This window comes from Sphaerodactylus townsendi, unplaced genomic scaffold (genome assembly GCF_021028975.2).
Source record: "Sphaerodactylus townsendi isolate TG3544 unplaced genomic scaffold, MPM_Stown_v2.3 scaffold_527, whole genome shotgun sequence".
NCBI classification, from domain to species: Eukaryota; Metazoa; Chordata; class Lepidosauria; order Squamata; family Sphaerodactylidae; genus Sphaerodactylus; species Sphaerodactylus townsendi.
Genome location: NW_025950723.1, coordinates 648 through 13,180, shown reverse-complemented (window position 1 = coordinate 13,180; position 12,533 = coordinate 648). Strand labels below are relative to the sequence as shown.

Sequence of the window (12,533 nt, the reverse complement as noted above, 5' to 3'; positions counted from 1 at the left end):
AATAATAATAATAATAATAATAATAATAATAATAATAATAATAATAAAATTTATAGGCCGCCTCACCCCTGAAGGGCTCGAGGCGGCTCACAATATGACTGTTCTCCAAGACAGCGAATCAATACAAAAATATAACTTAAACCCATTAAAACTAAAGCAGCAGTTATTAAGAATAAATACAAATTAAAACAACAGGAGTTGTTAAAAACAGGCGCCCAATCTAAGGCCAAAAGGGGAGGGGGTAGGCAGGGCCCAAGATGGAATCAGGGCCCAACCAAGATGGAAAACAGGCAGCCTCAGCGGGGGGCAATAGAACCGTGGCCAGCCCCCCCAAAGGCCCGGTGGAATAGCTCCGTCTTACAGGCCCTGTGGAACTCACCAAGGTCCCGCAGGGCCCGGACAGCTGGAGGGAGAGCGTTCCACCAGGCAGGGGCCAGAGCCGTAAAGGCTCTGGCCCGGGTCGAGGCCAGCCGCAGATGAGCTCAAGGCGGCTCTTGATAGTCAATATACAAGACCTAACAATAAAGTGATATATATGTCTACAAGCCAGTTTAAAGCCAGCTGCTAGTTTAGGCACCATAGCCAACAATTGGTTTTATTGCAATGTTGATTTTATTGGAATGTTGGTTTTATTGCAATGTTGATTTTATTGGAATGTTGGTTTTATTGGAATGTTGGTAATGTTGGTTTTATTGGAATGTTGGTTTTATTGGAATGTTGATTTTATTGGAATGTTGGTTTTATTGCAATGTTGATTTTATCGGAATGTTGGTTTTATTGGAATGTTGGTTTTATTGGAATGTTGTTTGTTGTTGGTTTTAATGTCGTATATTAATTGTTATTATGCACTCATTGTTTGTACGCCACCCTGAGTCCTCTGGCGGCTAATAAATGTAAAGTATAAATAAATAAATAAATAAATAAATAAATAAATAAATAAATAAATAAATAAATAAATAAATAAATAAATAAATAAAACCCAACGAGGGCAGGGGAGAGGGGGAGAGAAGCTACTGAGAGGGATGCAGTAGCCCCTCGGGGATGGGCAGGGTGAAAATCAAATAAATAAATAAATAAAATGTGTTGGCTAAGATTTTGGGGGTTTGAAGACCACATGAAAGAGGACAGGGACCCTTGTGCTGATCAGAACCTTAAAATAGTGCAAAGCGCAATTCCAAGAATGGCTACCATCTATGGCAGCTACACACGATATTCCTGGTTCTCTTTTTACCCTATTGGACCGTAAACACCCTGAGAGACATGAAGATGCTGTCTACTGGGTCAGACCACGAGCAGCCGCTCCCCGGAGTCCAGGTCTTGGCATTACCTGCTACCTGATCCATTAAGTGGCGATGCCGGGGATTAACCCTCCGCATGCCGGGCACATGCTCAGCCACTCTGATCCACAGCCCTTCCCCTAGCTACTTTCTCCACCGGGATCAAAACGGAGCAATCCATTTCGCAAGGAGAGACCGGCCGCTCCATGCTGAAGATCACCGCTAAGAGCCGTCAGAGAAAAGCCCACATTCTTTATTTGGGGAGGGGGGGGGTTCTTGCCTACTGCCTGAGCCTTCCTGGCCCAATCCTCACAGCATTCTCTTTGTTGTCCTTACAGAGCCAAAGGTGTGACTGTACCCGGGAGCAGACATGTCCACAGACATATGGGTGGGGAGCTGGCGCCCCCATCGGCCCAGAGGACCAATCGCTGCCCTGTACAGCAGCCCGGGACCCAAGTACGGGCTGCCAACGAATGTAGGTAAGAGAGAGAGGGGGGGCTAAGGGAAATGGCCCTGCTCCCCCAAGGGACGATGCGGCGCGGAGGAGGGGGAGGGTCTCCATTACAAACCCACTCAGAGCCAGATGGCAGAACTTGCAGGCACGTGGATTTCTCGACCCACCTGGGCATTATACGGCCCGCGGGCCAAATCCGGCCCGGCGGATGACCTTGACTGGCCCCCCGCCGTGCTGGGGAGCGAGGCGTCTTTGAAAGCCCCGCAGAAGCCGGTTGCCTTGGCTGCCGGCTTCTGCGGGGCTTTCAAAAGCGCCTCACCGCCATGCCTTTTGGCCTGGCCCTCCACAATATTTTCTGTTTCTTATGCGGCCCCATGGAAAAATAATTGCCCACCCCTGACCCAGAATGTAGCGGTCTCTCGGCGCACGAAGGAGGTGGTGTGGTGTAGTGGTTAAGAGCGGGTGGATTCCAATCTGGAGAGCCAGGTTTGATTCCCTGTTCCTCCACATGAAGCCGGCTGACCTTGCGCCAGTCATAGTTCTCTCAGAACTCTCTCACCCCCACCTGAGTAGCTGAGGCTTATCTGGTGAACCAAATGTGCTTCCCCACTCCTACATCCCTGCTGGGTGGCCTTGGGCCAGTCAAAGTTCTCTCAGGACTCTCTCGGCCCCACCTGCCTCCTCTGTTGTGGGGAGAGGAAAGGAAAGGAGCTTGTAAGCCACCTTGAGTCTCCTTACAGGAGAGAAAGGTGGGATAGAAGAAGAAGAAGAAGAAGAAGAAGAGGAGGAGGAGGAGGAGGAGGAGGAGGAGGAGGAGGAGGAGGAGGAGGAGGAGGAGGAGTTTGGATTTGTATCCCCCCTTTCCTGCAGGAGACTCAAAGGGGCTGACAATCTCCTTGCCCTTCCCCCCCCCTCACAACAAACACCCTGTGAGGTAGGTGGGGCTGAGAGAGCTCCGAGAAGCTGTGACTAGCCCTTCTTCTGGGAACCCGCCCCAGTGGAAGTGAGAGTCTGGGACTACCCCAAACATACCACAGTACAGTGGTTAGAGTGTCAGATCAGGATCTGGAATCCTCCCCCCCCCCCCCATTTCCTGGTTCAAATCCTCACAATGCCATGAAAGCTTGCTGGGTGAGTCTGGGCAGTTCCATGCTTTCAGTCTGACCTACCTTGCAAGGTCGCTGTGAGGGTAGACTAGAGGGGAATGTTGTAAACCGCTTTGGGTCCCTGTTAAAGAGAAAAAATGGGGTGGTGGCTAACAGCTGTGGACTCTTATCCGGTGAACTGGATTTGCTTCCCTGTTCCTCCACATGAAGCCTGCTGGGTGACCTTGGGCCAGTCACAGTCCTCTCCCCACTCTCAGCTTTCTCACAGGGCGTCTGTAGTGGGGAGAGGACGGGAAAGGAGTTTTGTAATCCACTTACAGGGTGAGACAAACTCTCCTTCTCCTTCTCCTTCTCCTCCTCCTCCTTCTCCTTCTCCTTCTTCTCCTCCTCCTCCTTCTCCTTCTCCTTCTCCTCCTCCTCCTCCTTCTTCTCCTTCTCCTTCTTCTCCTTCTCCTTCTCCTTCTCCTTCTTCTCCTCCTTCTTCTCCTTCTTCTTCTTCTTCTTCTTCTTCTTCTTCTTCTTCTCCTTCTCCTTCTTCTCCTCCTCCTCCTCCTCCTCCTCCTTCTCCTTCTTCTCCTCCTCCTCCTCCTCCTCCTCCTTCTTCTTCTTCTTCTTCTTCTCCTTCTTCTTCTTCTTCTTCTTCTTCTCCTTCTTCTTCTTCTTCTCCTTCTCCTTCTCCTTCTCCTTCAGCAAATAAATAAATTCTACTCACCCTTGGCACAGTCCCAGAACCAGTGTGGTGTACTGGGTAGTGCCAATCTCTGGGTGACCTGAATTCGAGTCTCCACTGAGAAACAGAATGGCACAGTACATGCGAAGTCCACCTTGCAACGGACATGCCCTCTTGGGCCTCCACTGCGTCCGGCCGAGTGCCCATCATGCCCCCAGGGTGTGCCAGACAGGTTGTCTCAGGGTGACCAGATACCTCTCCCTTGCTCTGGGGGCTTGCCCCTCCCTTGCCACTGATCCTGGCTCCCCCGCCCTCCTCCCTTCAGGTTACCAACTGCACGACCCTTCTCGCTTCCGGGCTCCTGCCTACAGCTTCGGCACCCGCCGGTTCCAGCACCAAGAAAGCTGCTCGCCGGGGCCAGGCTACCTGGTCCCGCCCAACATGACCATGAAGGGGAAGGACGGCACTCCGGCATACTCCATCTATGGGCGCCCCCGGGACGTCATGCCCTTCAAGACTCCGGGGCCAGGTCAGTCGGGGTCGCCGGTGGAAGGAGTGGGTGGGAGAAGCAGCTGCTGTTGCTGGGTGCTGGCGGGTGCAGGTATTCGCTGAGACCGAGTTGCCATCCTCCAGGAGGGACCTGGAATTGACCGTACAGGTGTGTTCACCTGGGGCAAATGTGACCTGTGGAAGGTGGAGTCTGTTGCGCTCTCCCCAGAGAAGTGTGCCTGGTACCCCTCACTTTAGATCACAGGTGTCAAACTCACGGCCCTCCAGATGTTTGTGAACTACAATTCCCATCAGCCCTTGCCAGTATAGCCAATGCTCGTGTTGGGAGGGACAGATGGGAATTGTAGTTCATGAACATCTGGAGGGCCGCGAGTTTGACACCCCTGCTTTAGATCTTCAACAGTGGGAGACAATTTTACTTAAGACTGCATTTGACTAAGGCAGGGGTCTGCAACCTGCGGCTCTCCAGATGTTCATGGACTACAAATCTCATCAGCCAATTGGCCATGCTGGCAGGGGCTGATGTGATTTGTAGTGCATGAACATCTGGAGAGTCGCAGGTTGCAAACCCCTAAGGTGCTTTTTTATTTTTTGGCCCTCCTAACGGTGGTTATAAATTGTGACCTTCTGTCTGTTTTTGAATGGTTCCTTTAGTTACACTGTAAGTCACCTTGAGTTCCACAAGGTAGAAAGGTGGTTGTAGCCAAGGTTTTAAGCAGGTGAACAATACCCCATCGAGGCCCCTCCCTTTCCCCCAGATTCCACTCCAAAATCTCATAAGAACATAAGAACAATCCAGCTGGATCAGACCAGAGTCCATCTAGTCCAGCTCTCTGCTACTCGCAGTGGCCCACCAGGTGCCTTTAGGAGCTCACATGCAGGATGGGAAAGCAATGGCCTTCTGCTGCTGCTGCTGCTCCTGAGCACCTGGTCTGCTAAGGCATTTGCAACCTCAGATCAAAGAGGATCAAGATTGGTAGCCATAGATCGACTTCTCCTCCATAAATCTGTCCAAGCACCTTTTAAAGCTATCCAGGTTAGTGGCCATCACCACCTCCTGTGGCAGCATATTCCAAACACCAATCACACGTTGCGTGAAGAAGTGTTTCCTTTTATTAGTTCTAATTCTTCCCCCCAGCATTTTCAATGGATGCCCCCTGGTTCTAGTATTGTGAGAAAGAGAGAAAGATTTCTCTCTGTCAACATTTTCTACCCCATGAATAATTTTATAGACTTCATTCATATCCCCCCTCAGACGTCTCCTCTCCAAACTAAAGAGTCCCAAACGCTGCAGCCTCTCCTCATAAGGAAGGTGCTCCAGTCCCTCAATCATCCTCGTTGCCCTTCTCTGCACTTTTTCTATCTCTTCAATATCCTTTTTGAGATGTGGCGACCAGAACTGGACACAGTACTCCAAGTGCGGTCTCACCACGGCTTTATATAAGGGCATGACAATCCTTGCAGTTTTATTATCAACTCCTTTCCTAATTATCCCCAGCATAGAGTTTGCCTTTTTCACAGCTGCCATGCATTGAGTTGATATTCCCATGGAACTATCCACTAAGACGCCCAAATCCCTTTCCTGGTCTGTGAAGATAAGTATACAAATATGCAAGGGGCTAGCTAACCCCCAGGTTAGGTTATGCTTCGTGAACACCTCCTGTGGCGCCATCTGTAAAAACATAAGCATAAGATATCCTAATAAGAAATCAAATTATCTGTTATAAATTTTTTAAAAATGACTACAGGACATAAGTTATAGTACTCACAAACATTAAGACCTTGTAATAAATTCTTAATGATCAACACAAGAAGGTTTGTTTCTCTTTTTTCGACGTGGTGCCTCTCCCAGAGGTTTGGCAGCTACAGATCCCACAGTTTGTTGGGATCCTTTTAGGAACAATTTGGGGACTAAGCTGGCAAAACACCTCTTTGTTTTTCATCCGGTGTGCTAAATAGGTCTGCTCCAAAATTAGAGCAAAGCGAGCGAGCCGGAAAGACTTTAGAGCTATGGTGGTCCCTTGGGGGGATCCAGTGGCCCTTTCTTCCAGCTTCAGCCCCATAAAGGATATGGGCAGTGAAACCTTGACTACAAATCTCACTTTGCAAGATGATGCCACTAGTTGGGCATCATGCTGTGAGGCCAGAACTCATGTCTGGCCTGCACAGCTGTTTTGAGAAAAGTTAGGTTAGAGACAAATTCCCCAAAAAGCAAAAGACATCTGACATCAGAAACAAATAGACCATTTTACTTAACAGAATATAGGTTACAAAAGGTGAACTCCTCTGGGTGCTCTCGAAAGAGACAACCCCCTTCTGGGTGCTCTCGACAGAGAGACACACCCACCGTAGGAAAGACCTTAGTCTTTATAGATACAAAGAATACATAGGTCACAGTTCATCCCCATAAGATCCATACCCCTTTCACGTGCTATAAGCATGAACCTTAAAATCCCATTGGATAGTTCTGTCTCCTTGTCACATTAAGACAACCTCTATCCTACGTGTCACAAATGCTGCATGCTCTTAGCTCATGGCCCTCTACCCATATGCAAACGGCTGCAATAAAACTAACTTCTGCCTTTTTTTTTTTGGTTTCCAAGAATAACTTGTTTTCCCACTTTTCTAAGTTTTCTCCTGAAGAGAGATACCTCCTCAGGGTATGCAACATTCTTTGAGATCATAAAACTTCCCTTTTCCCAGTTTGAAATGATTTAACTTTAACAGATTATACAAACATTGATTTTAACAATTATAGAATTATAGTAAAATACCAGTACATGTGAATCTCTCGTTATCATTTCTGTGTTCATTTAACATATATAGAAAAACACTTCTTCTATTTTATTATTCTGTTATTCAAGTAGCTATCCCCTATACCTAGTTCTAACCAAAAACAAAGTTATAAAGGTATATGTCTTCTGTCACGTATTAACCTTTAGTGACAAGATCTTAAAGATATTTATCTTTGCTTGCCTGCATAATCACTGACAAGCTTCTAACATGCCTTTTGACCTGCTGCTAACATACAGTCCTGCTGGTCACTATATACAGAAACCCCATTTTGATTCTTGGAAATCTTTGGTTCATACAACATCCATATTTCTTGATCAAATACAAATTTGTAGGCATTCTATTCCATCTCCACAGTGCCCTGACCAAAGTCTGCCTCTTTGCTTCTTGCAGGATGCTACAGCCCAGAGAAAGCCGGGAGATTGGCCTACCCCGCGGCTCCCATCTACTCGCTTGCTTCGCGGACGAGGGATTTCGATACTGACCAGACGCCAGGTGAGAGAGGGTCACAATGGGGCCAAATAACCCCCCGATTTTGCCTTCAGCATTTCCTTTCCTGTAAGCCTATTTGTGGTGGGAAGTGGTGTACCGGGCCTCAATGGCGGCCGGGGGTATGACCAGCTCCCCGTGCCTCACTTGCGGGAACCAGCAAGGAGGCCGGTGCTCAAGAAGGGAGCTGGGATGGGCGCAGCGGTTGCAAGATAGCTCCTGGGTCGGCCTGCTGCTTCTGCGCCCACCTGGGCTGCCCGCTGCCAAGCCCCGCCCTCAGTGGTGGGATCCAAAATTTTAGTAACAGGTTCCCATGGTGGTGGGATTCAAACACTGGCGTAGCACAAATGGGGCTGGGCGGGGCATGATGGGGGCGTGGCCAGGCATTCCGGGGGCGGGGCATGAATCATTTCTCTGTGACTGTAAAAAACCCTTTGCTGTAAAAAAAAGTTCCTAATTTCCAGCTGGTCTCTTTCTGTCCATCATTTAAACTCATTATAGCCAGTCCTATCGTCTGCTGCCAACAGAAAACAACTACTTCTCCTCTAATTGACTGCCTGTCAAATACTTAATGCTTCCAAATAATTTTGTTTCTAGAACATGTTTTTAAAACAGCCCAACAGGAAGAATGATCCCGTTTTCTACCTTCACTAACCAGCCACATGGGAAACAACAGGACTTTATGATGTTTGGACCTAATGGAATTTCTAACGGAAAAGCAGACCCAGTTAGTAACCCCCTCTCGGCACACACAAATAATTAGTAACCCCCTCTCGGGAACTGGTGAGAACCTGCTGGATCCCACCTCTGCCCGCCCCGCCCTCCCTGTAGGCTATCTCCTGCCCTCCCCGGCCTCCCTGGGGGGGGTGCGGGAGCTGGCCTGCAGCTGCGGCAAACAAATCAGCCAGCAAGTGGCACCTCAGCACTGGGGGAGTCGCTGGGTGCTGGCCTGGTCTTTGCGCTGCTGGAGAGTCTGGGCACAGGGACCCAGCCGGTGCCCTCCCACGTGACGAAACAGCATGCACCCGGAGACATGGAATACCCCACATCCAGAGGTGGGATCCAGCAAGTTCTCACAGGTTCCTGAGAGTAGGTTACTGATTATTTGTGTGTGCCGAGAGGGGGTTACTAATGGGTGATTTTGCCACATGATTTTTGCCTTCGTTACGCCCCTCCTCTCAGCAGTAGTGCGCAGAACTTGAAGTGGTCTAGCAGGAGGTGCACCGGTGTGCGTGGCAGCCTGCGCCTGCGTGCATTCGTTTCCCGCCCAAGGACCGGCGCAGCGGTTGCATCCTTGTCACAGCCCCACCCAGGAATGCCCTGCTTTCAGAATGCCTGGCCATGCCCCCGTTGTGCCCCGCCCAGCCCCATTGGCACTACGCCACAGTTTGAATCCCACCACCATGGGAACCTGTTACTAAAATTTTTGGATCCCACCACTGTCCACGTCCCCATTAGTGGTACACCATTGGTGGTGGGAGCTCCTACCAAGCTGTTCTTTTAAGATTTGTGGGAGGGTTTGGGACTGTACTTGGGTTCTGATGGGCCACACCAAATTTGAGGTCACAAAAGAATAGTAATTTGGGTGGGTGAAGCTATTACAGTTGGTAGAGATGGCCAAACGCACTTTGTTACTTAAGGGAAAGTATGTAGTTAAATTTTGGATAATTAGAAACCCTTGATAGATTATTTGGATAAAAAAGGGGAAAAATGATGATATTAGTGGTTTTGAAGGTTAGTGGATTTTGAAGGTTAGTGCCAAAATAAGATCTAATGGAGAAAAGTGTGATATTTATCAACAGTAACGTTAAAGATCCTATTTGTTGTTAAAGAGCAAGCGGTAATTTTTGTGTGTGTGTAAATGTTCCATGCAGACAAAATTGGGAGTTTTTAAGGAAAATGTATTTTTGTGATGATTTTTCTCTCGAGTTGTCACACTGTTTAATGACTAATAAAAAACTTCATTTTTTTAAAAAAAAGGAATAGTCACCTGGTCCCTGGTAGATTTTCTCTCTCCTTTTTTGCTTAACAAGTTGCAAACTGTGCAAGGAGCTGAGAATGGTTTCGGCCAGTCGTCACGAGCGGGTATGGAATACTTTCTGGCGAAGCTCACGACGGCCCAATTTACGGAACATAAGAACATAAGAACTAGCCTGCTGGATCAGACCAGAGTCCATCTAGTCCAGCACTCTGCTACTCGCAGTGGCCCACCAGGTGCCTTTGGGAGCTCACGTGCAGGAGGTGAAAGCAATGGCCTTCTGCTGCTGCTGCTCCCCCTGAGCACCTGGTCTGCTAAGGCATTTGCAACCTCAGATCAAGGAGGATCAAGATTGGTAGCCATACGGAGCATTTGTGAGGCTACCTCTCGTTTCACAGGTTAATTCCCGGAGCTGTGATTTTATCAATACCCTTTCAGAGGGTCCAGTCGTACTTTCTGTATAAAATCCTTGGCTTGCCCCATTCTATTCCCTATGCGGCCCTGTGCTTAGAAACAGGCCAGCATCGGCTGGAAACTCTGGCCTGGTGCCGTACATTCAAGTTTTGGGCCAGGATTTGTTTTAATCGAGATGAACTGGACTATACATCCCACGGACGCTCCATCCTCCGCACAGCCCAGTGGTGGGTTAAAATCAAAGCCAAACTTAATGAGTTGGGCATTTCCTTGGAGGACCTGCTAATGCTAACAGAGCAGGAGGTCTATGGGGCTATCAAGAAGAGACTTTTTGACAGAGAGTTTCAACAGATGCTAGAGGAAGCTAATAAAACCTGTTCCCCGATCTCTCTGGGAATACCTGTGGATAGATTAATTGTAGCCCAGTACCTTTATCTCCTGGTTGAGGCCCGGTGGCGTAGAGCAATCACCTTAGCTAGGTGTAATGCCCTGCCTTCTTCCTTTAGCCTTGGACGCCACCTTGGAATCCCACATAAAGAAAGGAAATGCCCGTGTGGCATGGGTTCTGTGGAAACAGTATCTCATATGCTGTTGGATTGTCCTTTTTATGAGATAGGTAGGAAGAAGCACATAATCCCCTTCCTGCATGGAAGTGAAGGCATTACAGATAAACAGAAGGTGATATATCTTTTAAACAGCCACAACTACGAGCTGTTGGAAGCGGTGGCTAAATTTTTAAATGGTGTTATTTTAACTCGTCAGAAGTTGTAAAGTTGTAAAGGCTGTTATTATCTTGCTAAGTTAATCTTAAACTATTTATATGCCATTAAAGGTATTCGAAATCGAATACCCTTTCAGAACATTATCTGGCTACCCCTGATAATTGACTGGATATCTGGTTGACTTGCCTCCAACCACACCATGGTTTCGGGAACCGGGTGACCCTCTCAGCCTCACGCGGGTCTTGTTTTGGCTTCATCTGACTGAATTTCCTGGACACGTTTTTGATTTTTGTGAACGACTTTCCTTCCTGTTAAACCCCTGCCTGTGCGAATATTTTTCTTATATGTCAAGGGTAATGCCAGTCGTTACTTGGGGATCAGGAAGGGTTTTTCCTCCAGGCCAACTTGGTCCAGATATCTTGGTGGGGTTTTTTTGCCTTCCACTAGGCCAGTGATGGCGAACCTATGGCACAGGCGCCAGAGGTGGCACTCAGAGCGCTCTCTGTGGGCACGCGTGCACAGAGTTCGTCATGTGACAATAGTGTAATTATTTCAGGGAGATTATTAGAATTAAACCTGAGACCTAGTTTTGGGGAAACAGTGTAGGTAACTTTGTTAAGCGCTGTTAAACCCTGCTGATTTTCATGGGAAGAAAGCGTGATCCTTTACCTGTGAGTAAGTTTGGTTGCTGGCAATGGGGTTTGCTTCTGAGTAAACCCTCCTAGGGTCGTGATTCACCCGTTTGAAGTGTTGCAGAGTTGCTTCAAAGCAGAGCCACCAACTACCACCAAGCTTACTCCCGAGTAACGCATGCCTTGGAGCCAACCGTTTTCTCTATACTAAAACCTCAGTATTCAGGTTAAATTGCTGGGTTGGCCCTTTGCGATAAATAAGTGGGTTTGGGGTTGCAGTTTGGGCACTCGGCCTCGAAAAGGTTCGCCATCACTGCACTAGGCATCGAGAGCAGGGGTCACTGGGGGAATGTGAATTTCCCTCACTGCACACAGGGTTGGACTAGATGACCTTTGAAGTAACTTCCAGTTTCTATGTTCCCATTGGGGAGAAAAGTGGGGTATAAATAAAATAAGTAGGTAGGGAATTAAACTAAACAAATAAATTTAGGGCACAGCTTTAGCCTGCGTCTCTGATTTCTGCTGTATGTTTTCCTTTCCTTGCATGTTTTCCCCGCTAGGGCCAGCGGCATATGCGCTTCCCCCCATGATGGGACCAAGAGTGATCGGCAAGAGCACAGCCCCCAATTATTCCATTTATGGTCGTAGCATGGTGGGCAGCTTCTATGAGGATCTCAGCAGGGTAAGTCCATCTGCGTAGTGTCGTGGAAGAGCCCGCAGGGTGTCGTGGTTAAGAGCTGGTGAGTTCTAATCTGGAGAACCGGGTTTGATTCCCCACTCCTCCACCTGAGTGGTAGAGGCTTATCTGGTGAACCGGATGTGTTTCCGCACTCCTACATTCCTGTTGGGTGACCTTGAGCTCGTCATAGTTCCCTACAAACCCTCTCAGGCCCACCTCACAAGGTGTCTCTTGTGGGGAGAGAAAGGGAAAGGAGCGTGTGAGCCACTTTGAGTCTCCTTACAGGAGAGAAAGGTGGGGTATAAATCCAAACTCTTCTTCTTCCTCATCTGTCAGATCGGAGGGGAGGTTGGTGACCTCGGCCCTCACCTAGAGATTTCCTGTGTTAGATTCACAATGAAAGCAAAGCCCAGAGAATTGGGGTGGATATTCCAATAGAACATAAGAACATAAGAACATAAGAACATAAGAACTAGCCTGCTGGATCAGACCAGAGTCCATCTAGTCCAGCACTCTGCTACTCGCAGTGGCCAGGTGCCTTTGGGAGCTCACGTGAAGGATGCGAAAGCAATGGCCTTCTGCTGCTGCTGCTCCCGAGCACCTGGTCTGCTAAGGCATTTGCAATCTGAGATCAAGGAGGATCAAGATTGGTAGCCATAGATGGACTTCTCCTCCATAAATCTGTCCAAGCCCCTTTGAAAGCTATCCAGGTGATCACCAGGCCATCCAGGCCATCACCACCTCCTGTGGCAGCATATTCCAAACCCCAATCACACGTTGCGTGAAGAAGTGTTTCCTTTTATTAGTCC

At 48.4% G+C, this 12,533-nt stretch overlaps 1 protein-coding gene across 1 annotated transcript; it reads left to right on the top strand.

Moving 5' to 3' along the window:
• Positions 1-1,619: 1,619 nt before the first annotated feature.
• On the top strand, positions 1,620-11,727 carry LOC125425460 (outer dense fiber protein 3-like; the record flags this gene model as incomplete). Its single annotated transcript, XM_048483061.1, has 4 exons — positions 1,620-1,756; positions 3,833-4,036; positions 7,204-7,305; positions 11,606-11,727. Coding segments are annotated over exons 1-4 (537 nt in total), but the record flags the coding sequence as incomplete, so codon positions are not given.
• Positions 11,728-12,533: the final 806 nt, after the last annotated feature.